Source organism: Hipposideros armiger, unplaced genomic scaffold, assembly GCF_001890085.2.
Source record: "Hipposideros armiger isolate ML-2016 unplaced genomic scaffold, ASM189008v1 scaffold_13, whole genome shotgun sequence".
Lineage (NCBI taxonomy): Eukaryota > Metazoa > Chordata > Mammalia > Chiroptera > Hipposideridae > Hipposideros > Hipposideros armiger.
Genome location: NW_017731363.1, coordinates 3,894,640 through 3,909,097, shown reverse-complemented (window position 1 = coordinate 3,909,097; position 14,458 = coordinate 3,894,640). Strand labels below are relative to the sequence as shown.

The 14,458-nt window shown below is 40.9% G+C and overlaps 1 protein-coding gene across 14 annotated transcripts in view; it reads right to left on the bottom strand.

Moving 5' to 3' along the window:
• The window catches only part of PPEF1 (protein phosphatase with EF-hand domain 1), a 127,200-nt gene that overhangs the window by 96,431 nt on the left and 16,311 nt on the right, over positions 1-14,458 (bottom strand). For 7 of the 14 annotated variants that reach the window (XM_019667533.1, XM_019667452.1, XM_019667435.1 and 4 more), the window contains 3 exons: positions 14,067-14,113; positions 11,804-11,905; positions 4,361-4,509 (listed from right to left, as the gene is read on the bottom strand). In XM_019667533.1, the coding sequence (XP_019523078.1) occupies positions 4,361-4,406 (46 nt within the window). In that variant the 5' untranslated portion in view covers positions 4,407-4,509; positions 11,804-11,905; positions 14,067-14,113. Of the gene's footprint in view, positions 1-4,360; positions 4,510-7,797; positions 7,819-11,803; positions 11,906-12,042; positions 12,177-12,562; positions 13,707-14,026; positions 14,114-14,458 lie in introns of those variants that run through there. The other 7 variants (XM_019667471.1, XM_019667462.1, XM_019667478.1 and 4 more) reach the window with 6 other exon arrangements.

Sequence of the window (14,458 nt, the reverse complement as noted above, 5' to 3'; positions counted from 1 at the left end):
TCCCCAGCACTGTTCCCATCCCCCAATTCCCCAATAAAAATCTTTTTAAAAATTACAATGAATGTTTAAATTAAAAAAAATTATTACAGTAACAGACACATTGCCATTAATCCCTCTCAAACCCCCCACCCCACCCCCACCCCTGCTTCAAACACACTTATCCCATTGTTCTTGCCACTTTCTGAAGCAGTTCTGGAAGTCCTCTTTCGTTGAATATCTTTAGTTGCACTGTCGTGGCTGCCTCAATGTCCTGAATGGATTCAAACGTTTACCTTTCATGGTCATTTTGACTTTGGGGAAGAGCCAGAAGTCGCACAGTGCCAGATCCGGTGAATAAGGTGGATGAGGACACACTGTAATGTTTTTATTTGACAGAAATTGCTGTACCAGAAGCGATGTGTGACACGGAGCATTGTCATGATGGAGGATGAAGCAAAGACACTCAAGAAAGAGGACTTCCAGAACTGCTTCAGAAAAAGGCAAGAATGATGGGATAAATGTGTTTGAAGAAAGGGGGAGTATTTTGAGGGAGATTAATGGCAATGTGTCTTTTACTGTAATAAATTTTTTTAATTTAAACATTCACTATATTTTGTGATCACACCTTGTAGTATATGATGTGGGCTGAAAATAAAGATTTCGCAGTTTTGACATACTGAACACTACAAAACATTGTTGAAAGAAATTAAAGAAGATCTAAATAAATGGAAAGACGTCCCATGTTCAGGGATAGATAATTTAACTGTTAAGATGGCAATCTCCCCAAATTGAGCTGCAGATTTAAACAATCCCCATCAACATTCCATCTGGCTTCTTTTGAGAAATTGACAAATTGATCCTAAAATTCATATGGAAATGTAAGAAACCCCAAAAGCCAAAACAATTTTAAAAAACAGAAACAAAGTTGAAGGACTCACACTACAATTTCAAAACTTTCTACAAGAGCTACAGTAATCAAAAAATTGTGGTACAGGCTTAAGGATAGACATACAGACCAATAGAATAGAATTGAGAGTCCAGGAATAAACCTTCACATCTGTGGTCAATTGATATTTTGACAAGAGTGGCAAGGCCATTCAATAAGGGCAGAATGGTCTCTTCAAGAAATGGTCCTGGGACAACTAGACATCCACATGCAAAGAATACATTTGTACCCCTACCTCATACCATATAGGAAAATTAACTCAAAATGGGTCAAAACCTAAATGTAAGAGTTAAAACTATAAAACTCTCAGGAGAAAATAAGCATAAATAATCTTGGATTTGACTATGGATTCTTAGATATGATACCAAAAGCACAAGCAACCAAAGAAAAAATAAATCGGACTTCATCAAAATTAAAAACCGTTGTGCTTCAAGGGACATAATAAAAAAAGTGAGAAGGAAATCTACTGAATGGGAGAAAATATGTGCAAATAATATATTTGATAAGAAACTTGTAACTAGAATATATAAAGAATTCTTACAACAACATAACAGAAAAATAAATAACTCGATTAAAATATGAACAAGTGATTTGAATAGAAAAAGAAATAACTCAAAATATGAACAAATGATCCAAATAGACATTTCTCCAAAGAAGATCTACAAATAGAGAACAAACACATGAAAAGATGCTCAACATCACTTGTCATTGTTTGAAATGCAAACAAAAACGCTAATGAAATACTACTTTATACCCACTAGGATGGGTATAATCAAAGGACAGACAATAACAAGTGTTGCTGAAGATGTGGAGAAATTGGAAACATCACACATTGCTAGTAGGGATGTAGAATGGTGCAGCCACTTGGAAAAAACAGTTTGGAAGTCTCCCAAAATGTTAAACATTGAGCTACAATATGACCCAATTCTACTCCTAGGTATATGCCCAAGAGAACTGAAAACATGTATTCACACAATAACTTGTACATGAATGTTCATAGTAGCATTGTTCACAATAGTAAAAAAGTAGAAACAACCCAAATGTCCATCAATTGATGAATGGATGACTACAATGTGGCATATCCATGCAATGGAATACTGTTCAGCAATGAAAAGGAATAAAGTTCTGACTCATATTACAACATGGATAAACTTCAAAAACATTATGTTGAGTAAAAGAAGTCAGACACAAAAGACTCCATATTGTCTGATTCCATTTATATGAAATATCCAGAACAGCCCAAATCTATAGAGACAGAAAGTAGATTAGTGCTTGCCTAGAGCTGAGGAGGCAGGGGCAGGGGATGACTGCTAATGGGTTTCTGGTTGGGTGGGGTGATGAAAATGTTCTAAAATTGAATGCGGTGATGCTTGTGCAGCTCTGTGAATATACCAAAAACCACTGAATTATACACCTTCAACTGGTGAATTGTGTGGTATGTGATGATATCGCAATAAAGCCGCTATTTTTAAAATGTGATCCAGGAAAATCGTTTGGTATTTCCTCAAAAAGATAAACATAGAATTACCATATGACCTTGCAATTCCACTCTAGGTATATACCAAAAGAATTGAAAATTGGGACTCAAACAAGTACACATACACTCATGTTCATAGAGCACTATTCACAGTAGTCAAAAAGGTGGAAACAACCCAAATGTCCACCAACACATGAATGGGTAAACAAAATGTGGTATACATATTCAATGGAGTATTATTCAGCCTTAAAAAGTAATGAAGTACTGACATAGACTACAACATAGATGAACCTCAAAAACATTATGTGCAAAGTGAAAGAAGCCAGACACAGAAGGTCACATTGTGTATTATTCCATTTACATGACATGTCCAGAATAGACAAATTCATAGAGACAAAATACAGATTGGTGGTTGCCAGGGGCTGCGAGGAGAGGAGAATAGGGAGAAACTGCTTAATAGATAAGGAATTTTACTTTGAAGTGATGGAAATGTTTTGGAACTAGACAGATGAGGTGGTTACACAACATTGTGAATGCACCAAACACCACTGAATTATTCTCTATGAAGTGGTTAATTTTATGTTAGCGAATTTCACCTCAATAAATTATTTGAAAAAGCAAGCCACAAAATCTAAGGTAATATCTCCATTTACATGCAACATTTTAAAAGTTGAAAATGTTTCAAAAGGAGAATTTACTTTTACAAGTTGGGCTTGGCTCTTTTTTTTTTAACCTAAGAAATTTGGCTAACTTTAGAGAACTCTGGGTAATCCTAGATATAAAAAGATACTCTCTTCACTCCTTATAATAAATTACTACTACGGAATTAGTTCAGTTGGAGATTTTGAAAGATTTATCTCATGCTGTATTTACAGATTTGAGAGTTAGTGCAGCCTCCCGTGTCCCTACTGTCAGAGATTCGCTTGCTAACTCACCAAGCACAAGAACAGCATTTGATTCCCAAAAGAAAACATCCCACACTAATTAGTATGGGACACGCTGCTTCCCAAACTCTCCATATAAAGCCTGAGTAAACTTCCAAAACCAAGATGTGGAACAGAAATCATGAAAATTATCTATAACCTAGACAACAAAGGAATGGAATTTAAGAGCCAATTATTCACATAACTGCCCCAGTTTGTTTTTATTCTAATTTGCTTGTGGAGACTATGTCCCTTAAACACTCAAGTGTGTTTCAACTAGATTCTAGTACTTATGAGAAAGAACCTCAGTTTAAAATAAAGGAAATATTTAAGCCTTTAATCATATGGGGGGAGGGGGCATGCCATCTATTTAGAAACAACACCTGAGTTTGAGCCCTGAGCAACAGCAGTTCCATTCCAGGCCCAAGCTGAGCAGCCGCTGAGCTGCCAACCGGTGGCAGGATGGCTCAGCTTAAAACAAAACAAAACAAAACAACAACATGCTTTGCGGGAAGCAGATGATCTAGCGTTTCCCAAATTCTACCTAGAATATTCTAAAACCATGAGGCAAATCTCGTGAAGTTCTGTGTTGAATAGCTATAAGAAATAATCTGATCACTGAGTTATAAAATCTAATAAAAATTCAATGATGCTACTAAATGTTACATAGGTATGAATATAGCTATTTATAAGTATATTGAATAAACAGATATAAATTTACAGAGGCTTTCTTGTTCCCTGCCACTGAGTTTTAAATTGAGATTTTATATTGGTACATTTCCAACTGAAATCAAATCAAACGTAAAATAGCTCTTCAATAATACTTTATGCTACATCATAAATTCAAACCTGCATCTTCCTAAAGGTAGTTTTCGATGTTATCCCAATATTTAGCCTTCAGTTCAAGGGATGATGCCTTGTGCAACATCACACAGAGCAGCTCCAGAACCGTGTGAGGAAATGAGAAAGGGGGAGAGGCATTCTGGCTCACTCTTGCGTTGCCTTCCGGAAGACAGGCACATTCCCAGCACTCACCATTCTCAGAGGCCTTGGTTTTCTTTGATGAACTGGCACAGCCCATGTCTCCTAGATTGCGTGTGTTCAGGAAAGTTTCAACTTCTCATTCCAAGACGTGTGAAGAGTGCTCTCCTTTACGCTGCGAGGAGCCACTTAAGTCACAGATCCTGATGGGGAAGACACAGGAGGGAGGGAGGAAAGCACCCGTTAACAACAAGGTATCTAAGGGCTGCTCGGCAGGATTCATTTTATGCTTCTTCTCAACTGCTGTTCATCACGTGATGTGGAAAGTGATCAGACATAATCTAACCCTGCCTTATTTTCCACAGCGCAGCAGTAGCAACAGAGCAGCGATCGATGGCTTTTCTGCCACACATAAATTATATTTTCCTCAGGTCTCGATCAGATTGAGGAAGGTAGAAAATAAAGCATTAAAAATGAAAAGGAAAATGGAAATGTAAAAGCGTGTAATTTTCAAACTGAAATATAGGGAATGGGATATGAGGTATCTGACATCATTTAACGGTTTGGGTTTTCAACTCAAAATCATGAAATCGACCCGGGCTTTGAAAAACACAAATTGGAGACTGATTATGAAACAAAAACAACATATTTAGACAACTATGCCAAAATTCAAATTAAAGTGGGTCCTTTGACAGTATTTCTCAAGATCAGCTAAGGCACTTGTTTTTAGAAAGGAGGCTCTGGGCCTGCTGCCAGGCTAAGGCATCAAAGTCCGAGGGAGTGCCCTTTTTAAACAAGCTCTCCAGGTGTTTTTGAGATCCCTCCAAAACTACCCTCTGCTAGCTCACCAAGCCTTCCGATGAGTTAGATTAAACTGCTAAACTAATCTTCCACAATCACATCCAGGGAGTTTTCAACAAAATTCCTTTCTTTCCTCATCGCTTTTTTTGGGGGGTGATGTTTCGGAAGGGCACCAAAAATTTTGCCTCTGGGGGTATTGACTGTTCAGCTGGTTACTAAGAAATAAAAGACCCAGAAAGAATTTTTTGACCCTCCCCTCTTTCCCGCATAAGAGATTGAGATAGAAAAACCTGCTTCAGGAAGGAAACCTTAGCATAATCACATTAGTGTTAGACAGGAGGACTCCAAGCAGGAGCCTGTTTATAAGACCCCTCCAGTGTCCCACTGTTTCTGGGTTGCCTAGCAAAAATTTACCTACCCTGTGTTTTCAGCGCTTCCTCAACTACCTGTCAACTGCCTACTTCCTCTGAAATCTCAAACCCCCATCCCCTACCCTTTCTCCTTTATCCAAAATGACATTTATACTCAATTTTACCTCACTGTCTTTGGAATTTTCATACTTATGTGAATTCCCCCACACGCATGTATTAAAATTTGACTTTTCCTGTTAATCTGTCTCTGTTAATTATTAGCCCAGCTAGAAGAATCTAGAAGGTGGGAGTAAAGGTAATTTTTTTAGCCCCCACATTTCCTTTATTTTGTGACGCTCCAAACCAGCCTGATCTAATATATTTGCATTTCTTCATAGGAACAAAGTCAGAGAACTGCCCCGTGACCCTACCGTACATGTCTATTTTTCCATTAACACCACACTAAAAGCTTCAAATTTTCAACTCATCTAAAGAAAGGGGAGCCAGCTGAGTGGCTCGCTGGTTAAGAGCTGGCTTGGGAGCGTGAGCTCCGAGCAGCAGGGCCGCCAGTTCAGATCCCACATGGGCCAGTGAAGCAGTGTCCTTCACAACTAGACTGAAGAACAAAAGGACAGCAACTTGTCTGTGCCCCTTCCCCGATTCCCCAACGCTGTTCCCTCCCCCAATTCCCCAATAAAATCTTTAAAAGAAAAAATAAAGGGGAAAACTAAATGGGCAAAATGTATGAATTATGGAAATATTTTTAAAACAATAACCTTAATAAGCTGAGATTCTGATCAGAGAGCTAGTCCTAATTCTTTGATGTGTTGAATTAATTAACTCTCCTAAACTTTGGGTTATTTGTAAATTTGGTAGGCATTTCTTTCATACCTTTCTTATCTACACCTGGGATAAAAATGTTATAAGTTCAGCTCCAAGGGCAAAACAAACCCTTGTGGCATTCCACTCCACACCATTCTCCAGGGTTAGCACAGATCCATTACATACACACCCTCCGAGCACATTTGTGCTGTTAGGTGGTAAATTCGCCCATCATAACTATCTTCTTTATCTATGAGATGTCCTCAGAAATTTTGCTAAATATTTTAATGAAATTCAGACATATACTTTGACACCTTGACATTCCAGACTATCCCAGCAGCAGAAGAAAAAGAAGGGAGGGAGGAAAGGAAGAGAGGGAAGAAGGAAGAAAGGAAGGAAGGAAATCAGTTTGGCATGCTTTTTAATAACAGAATCATGGAAGTTTAAAGATGGGCGAGACCTTTAAAATTACCTAGAATTTATACAAAGTGCAAGGAAGTCAAGCAACTTGCCTAATGTCATGTAGACAAATTGGTTGTCAAACTTTGGTGCGTGTTGGCATCAACTGAGGAGCTTTTAAAACGCCCAATGCTCAGCACCTCATTAAATCAGAATCTCTGGGGGCTTAAAAAATCCTGATGCCTGGGTCCCACCCCCCGAGATTCTGATGTAATTGGTATTGGGTGGGGTTGGGCATCAGGATTTTTTAAGCCCCCTAGATGATTCTAATACGCTGCAAAATTTGACAATCTCTAATAGAGATGTTTTAGTGAGCCCGTGATGACGCCGCCTAGTGAGCATCACATTTTCCTCTAAATGCTTTGACTCCATCTGTTTGGAGCAAAAATTTTCCCGAGGTCATGTCAGGCTTAGAAGGCTGTGGCTTCTGGCATCTACTCTTCTCTCATCCTTGAAATTGGGGCACCATTTATACATTGCCTGCCCTCTCTCCATACTCAGAAATTTCTCCAAGGGTATCAGCAGTGCCTATGAGAACACTTCAGCTGGGGTCTTCATCAGCCTCTGAAGTCCTTCATCTAGAAGATCTGCTGGCCTTCTCCGAGTGCCTCGATTAGTGCTCTCTCAAGATTTACCAGAGGAAATTATTCAAAAATGCAGGTTCCCAGGCTTTACTGCCAATACTGGATTCAAGGGGGGGTGAAGGGGTTGGGAATATGCAATTAAAGTGTACCCTTCGGGGGACTTTGAGAAACAATGCTCTGTTGATCTTCCTTGGGCTTCACTTCCATCTTTATGCTATTTTTTTCTACCCCTCTTTATGAATACATAAGAGTTGGGCATTGAGTTAGGCAACAAACTGATTCAACAATAGTGTAAGGCAGAAATTCGGGAATCAATAATATAATTAGACTCAGCTAGCTTGTAGTTGATCCCCCCTGATATTCAGCTGTTTCCTCTTTGTTTCTCCCCTCACTGATTAACTGAAGAACTCTGTTTTGTTCCCTTTCTCAAGACAACCCATACCTTGTTAATCCATTTAATTAACAGAATCCTAACCTGAAAAGGGCAATTTCTTAATCCTCAGGCGGCCAGACACCAGAATCCAATTTGAAAGCCCCAGGCCAGACTGGGTGGCCAGTCCAAGTCCGGAGTCCAGAGATAACGTTATCTTACAACAGACCAGCCCCCAGGAGGGATGTCAGCCTTCAGAGCTGCCTGACCAACTCCCCCTTTCCTTTGTTCTGCTGCTGCTTATGTTCCTGTAAAACCTTCTGACCGGTCTAGAAACGGGGAGGTGGCCTTTGGACAGGAGTCCCCATCCTCCCAGAATGCCGGCATTCTGAACAAACCAATAGGAAGTGATATAGATCAATCTCAATTTTTTTTCCAGAAAAAGCAATAAATAAAGCAATATCTCTCCAAAGGCGTTTGGTTCTCAGCCATCCCTCAGTTAATTCATTACACAACAAACAGAAGTCCACGTATAAGATTCAAAAAGCAGCAGACAACAGTATATGTGTGCTACACTGTAAAGTCCCCGGAGATCTTTCTTTCTAAACACTCCTTGAATCTCTGGCACCTACACAGAGCCTTTCGCATAGCAGGTGTTAGATACACACTATTGGGTTGTCAGAAAAGTCATGACGCATTTTTGCAACGAAAACCAGAAAAAAATACATCATGACTTTTCCGACAACCCAATAAATGAATGAATAAAGGGATGGGTACTTCTAAACCAGTCCTTCTACAAATAAATAGCTAAAAATCATTATTAGTCTATCATTTTGTGCACAGATGCAGGCTATTCGATTACAAACCTTTTATTAAATCAGAAAATGAGCAGTACTTACACATCCATTTTTAAAGAACATTTTTAAATCACACTGGAAAGAAATGAGAATTGTTCTAACGTTCTTTGGTTTTTAGAAAAAAATTATTTGCTACTAGCATTTTTACGTTGTTAAATAATAATCATTAAGCAAGTTGTTTCTCAACTGTTTTTCACCCTCAGGTAACAGGTTTTAAAAAGGAGAAAAAGAAGCGTGTCAACACATTTTAATTCTCGCCAAAACAAAAGCTGGTTCAGGTCAGGTGCCACTTAAGCACTCCCACACACTGCCCAACCTAGACTGTAATCACCCACTTAAAGGCAGAGGGGGATGCAAGTTTTTATCATAAACAGTGTATGTGCCTTTGAGGATATCTCTGGCTGGCTGCAAAACTGATAAAAATGATTTGGGAATTTTCCATCATGTGGGAAAACCTAAGCTTCTTCCATTTCCTGCCCGTTGTCAGCATTAGAAGAGCATTTAGTGTGCTCAAGACGTCGCTGAAGAAATGGTTCCCTGGGGCCTGAAGGGGGTAGTCAGGCTCAAGAGGGCAGCTTCTGCAGCACTCACAAACACCCAAGGATGCCACAGTCAGTGCCATGAACCACACTGAAAAGGTGGCTCTTGGCAATAAACAGCTTGGGACTTGCCCAGTGCTGCTGCCCCTACCAACATATACTTATGTATATACTGAGGATGGTTTCAAAGCATAAACGTAAAATGGTGACTCAGCCCTGGAACTCATCATTTGCAAAAGGAAAGGTTTTTAAGACTTCTGCTAAAAGGTTTTCAGTGTGTGTGTGTGTGTGTGTGTGTGTGTGTGTGTGTGTGTGTGTGTGTGTGTGTGTGTGTGTGTAGGTAGGTAGGTGGGGGGGGGACTGGAGGGTGGAAGTGTTTGATGTTGTTCTTTTCATCCTAAGCACTTCATTTCCCAAGGTGCAAACACAAAGAAAGAACAAAAGATAGCCCTTGGAGCCAAGCTAACCTCTGCTACCAAGCACCCTCCAAGTACAGCCCAGTCTCCCCACATTGTTCTTATTCAGTCTTTATTTTCTTTCAAAGTACATCTCCACTGAACTCCCACACCTTGGCTCAGCCACCTTGACCTTGATTCCACCTCTTGCGTTCTAGATGTGAACTGGGTGGTTTCCCATGCTAAAAACTCAGCTTTTCCTAGAGAAAACTCAGCCCTTGTGAGAAATTCTTCCTGTAGCTCTGACCCTAAGGAACCCAAATCTAGCACCCACAGTCAATCAACTGCCACCACACCCCTGCCCTCAAAGTGGGGATTGGGTAGGCAGGTCTGATTCTACCTCCCTGTGAAGACACGAGCAAGGAGGGCAGATACCTCTCAGGCTCACCCCACTGCATTACCCTCAATATTAATCAAAACAGGGGTTCTATAGCCTGATGTCTGTGGCCTAAATAGAACTAAGGGGCATAGCGTGGGGTAGAGGAGTCCCGGGCAGATCATGCTAGAGGGGCTCCTTCCACCACTACCATTCCAGTAAAACCCTGCAGCATTTGCTTATGTCTGGGGTCCTAAATGAATAAGGGGAAATTTATAAGACTGCGCTGGTGATTCTTTCTGGGTCTTGTCAGATGAAAGGATAGGAAAAGGGAGGAGACTGGCCACAAGCAGGTGTCTGAGGGTACCTGTTATATCACACGGGACTGCCATCAGGAGGCAGCGTGGCCTGGTGCCGAGTTTTCTACAGTGTGTTTGTGGAAGAGTAGTTGCATGTGGGTTTGTAATTCTCGGAATAAGGCAAGAAAGACCCCACCACCAAATAAGTCCAGGAGAAGTAGGATTCCACAGGATTCTTGACTGCAGGACTCCTCTGAGCCTTCAACACATTGTGAATCTCTGAGAAAGGGCTCTAGTGTCCACTGTTTCCCAAACAGCCTAGCAGGGGACCCTTTTGAGAGAAAGCATCTCAAAACCATCTGTTGTTCTTAACTGCCTAATGCTGGCCCAGTGGAGTCTGGGGTTTAGAAGTCAGACAAACAGACAAACCAATTGAAATGCTTCTCAGCTAGTTACTAATTCCTCTGTACCTCAGTTTTCTCACAAGGCACTAGGGATAATAACGCATATCTTACAGACTTGTACTGTGGAATAATGGGCTCAGGGTGGAAAAACCCACTTTGAACAAAGAGCAATTCTTCTTAGCTGATGAGGTAGGAGGGGCTGTGCATGGGTGGGTTCCCCCTGTGGCAGAAGTGTTGAAACCCCCCGCTTGCTCAAATCTTCCTTCCAAACACATTCTCTGGGACCTTCCAGAGAGTACATCCTTTGGGTGTCTACACATTCTGGGATGACTGTAGAGCCACAAGAAATGGGCTCTCTCCCCTTAGAGCACTAAGATCTGAAAGAGGACTATACCAGTAATAATAGCTAAAATCACCTCTGCTTATTAAGAGACTACTATTTACCCAGCACAGTGCATGCTTAATATTTCTGTTATTCCACTTAATCTTAAAGGCGGTATCATCACTCCCATATTACAGATCAAGAAACTGAGACCAGAAATAAAATATCGTACTCCATGGCACAGCTGATCAGTGGCAGAACCGAAAACCCACTCTGTTTAATCATTAAAGAACAAAAATGTCTGTCCACTAAAAGGTTAGCTATGCGTTGGTTTCAGGATCCAATCTGGTCAATGTGTGTAAGCACTAAATCACTAAAGAGAATTCTTGAACATTGTAGGGAATTCTGTTTCCCTTTCTTAGATAGATGGAAACCCTGTGGTCCTCTGCGAGAGATCACAAGAGGCCACGGGAGCTAAAGGAAGATTTCTGAACATGAAGTTGTACAGCGAGGCTTGGGGAACACCCCATAAAGGGCCTAGAAGAGTCTCTCCAAGTATCTCTTCCCTCGTTTTCTAGTTCTCACTGGGAACACCCTATAAAGGGCCTAGAAGAGTCTCTCAAAGTATCTCTTCCCTTGTTTTCTAGCTCTCACCAAAGTGACCACAGAGTTTTTCCAAATATCACATTCATTTTAAACAGGCCACAACCTTTCAGGTTGCAAAGTCATCTGCACACCTTTTTAAGATGATGGTAAGTGATCTGCAATCAGCATCTTTGAGAAAAACCATTCTGAGAAATTGCAAAGCAATAAAACAAACTCCAAAGAGTGCACGTTCCCTGTTTTGTTGCTCCACAGTATGTTTTATCATGTAGACTTCTGCTTCCCCAAAATACCTAAGAACAAACAAACATATTACCTTTTTCTTTTGCTCAGCCAGTGCAGAGGTTTTTCCTCACCCCAGATGTTTCAAGAGAAATGAAAACGAGAAAAAAACCTTCTCTATGAGGAATGCAGAGATCTGAAAGAAAAGAGGTAGAATTCCAGCTCTCTCTGGAGCACCCCCTCCATACACACACTCCCTCCACACATCTTGCATCTTTGCAGCTCTCTGCAGGGCGAGCTCCGGCTTAAATAAATCAAGAAATAAACACACACCTGCACACACATCTGAACAGGCCACGGCTGCTTTGCCTTTCAGCCTGGAAGGCAAGCCCAGAGCTGCAGATCTGGGAGAGGCTGAGCTGGTCTGGAAGCCGCAGCTGTCTGCCCCAGCCCTGCCCTGTTCGGAGCTAAGAGATAAAAGGATGTGCTCAAGTAATGGGCTGCGGTCACATGACTGCTTCCAAGGGGACCAGGCCGCTGTTTGCAAAAATAATCTGCATCAGTACAAAGTATAAAAGAACGTTGGTAAATAAGGGCAGAAAAGCATTCAATGGCTGACTCTTTAGGTCAACCAAGGATGATTTTTAGGAAACATTACAGTAACCTGGGTACAATTAAGAGAAGGAAGTAGGAACACGAAACATTCCTCTCTAGGACTTGAAAAGGCATGGGTTTAAGGGAGCAGCCATTGGGTGCTGGGCTGCAAATTTATTTATATGACATTTTTATTCCTCTAGCTATTCAATTATAATGGCTGCTTGATGGAGAACCCATCTGTGAAAGGGAGACTCACCTACGTCCATCAGCAGGAAGGAAAAGGAAAGTTGACCTGTAATTTTGCTGAGTTTGAGAAGGAAAAAGAGGAAGACACTTGAAAAATCGAAGTGCCGATGTCGGTACTGGATGCCACCACCACGGTTCTGCTGTCTTATGAGACAATCCAGGGGTGATCTTGTTCCCAGAGTCTCACACTGACTACAGCTGCACTGACAGCAATTTCCCACCCAAACTCTTCCTAGCTGGTTATACAACATATGGCCTTAGGAAGCGAGAGCTAGGATTTCAAGGACTCCAGCCATAATGATTTCATAACCCCACCCAAACTGCTCTTTAGCCAATTCCTTTCTGCAATTGAGGGCCACAGGAGATCCAGCAAAGTGGTTACCTAGCTTGCTATTTAATCTAATGGAGTCACTTTAAAAATAACTGGAAAGGCAGCTCTGGGCTTCTCTACTCCTATTAGCATATTAAATATTATCAGAGGACCTCATTATGAGACAATGCAACCGTACAGGTTTCCATGGCAGGGAATCCAAGACTAGGACCTGACAAGGCTGTCACACACATTGTAAATGATAGCATAATTGCCCAGGCTCTCGAAACATAGTGGACAACGTCGAAATATGGCTGCGTTTCCAGCCAAAATGCCTATTCAATCCACAGTGATTAAATGATGGCTATGTCTAGATACAGTTGTTCAAATGTCACCTCCTCTGTGTGACGTCTTTCCTGAATCACCAAAGGGGAGTTAGTCACTCTGTCTTCTGGCACTCAAAGCCATGTGTGTGTGTCCAATTACAGAACTTCCCAAAGTGCACTAGAATTTGTCCTTTTACATATGCAATCCTGAAGGGAAAGGATCCGTTTCATTCCTCTTGGCATTCCCAGCATCACATGCATAAGAGGCACTCACCAATATTTGTTGAATCACAGAAAGAAAGGAGAGAATGAACTCATAATTTAGGTGGTTATTTTAACGGCCAGATTCTGGACCATGAATTGGATTGCCTGTGCCCTTTATGTGATTTGTCTCAAATTAAGAATCTGCTTAAAACTTACCTGGCAGGGGAGACACCATGATCAAGAATCTGCTTAAAATGAAGAATGTCATGGTATTTTTCCACTGTACAAACACTGCTAAAATGCTACTTTGAGCACCACAGAGAGTCCTATAGCCAGCCTCCAATTTGTTAAATGAACCAGCACTGATGTATGTGAATAAATCACAATAATGATAGTAACATTTATTGAGCCCTTACTGTGTTCTACGCACTTGTTAATTTTACATGTGTTCATCTTATTTAGCTCACACACCATCCTATGAGGTATATACTATTATTATCCCCATTTGAGCATTAGGAACTATATAGCCCAAGGTCAAACAGCAAATGAGTGGCAGACCTGGGATTTGAACCCAGGCACTTTGACTTTAGAACCCCTACTTATAATCATTACACCATACTGCCTCAGTCAGCACCTTGTATGTTTGCAAAATGAAGATTGCAGCCTCTACTCACACGCTCTCTGGCTTTCCTCCAGCTAAGCAAGGATGTGTTCTCCTAGCCTGAAAAAACAGAAAAAATAAGGGCAAAGTAATATTAACAGTTCCAAACTCACTCATTAACAGAATTATACCTCTAGCAGTCAAGGTTGGTCAATTTATCTCACAATAGACACATCACCATATGAAAATAACCAATATTAAAGATGAGAGCTCAATATCCCCATTCCCCAGACAAAGCCATAACAAACCAAATCATCCTTAACTAAGATACCTTGTGCTCCTCCATTCAATTCAACATACTTTTATTGAGCACCCCCTATGTGGTAGGCACTGTGCTATCAGAAATTATAATAAAAAGAAAAATTAAGGGCTGACCGAGTGGTCCAGTTGGTTAAGAGTTGGCTT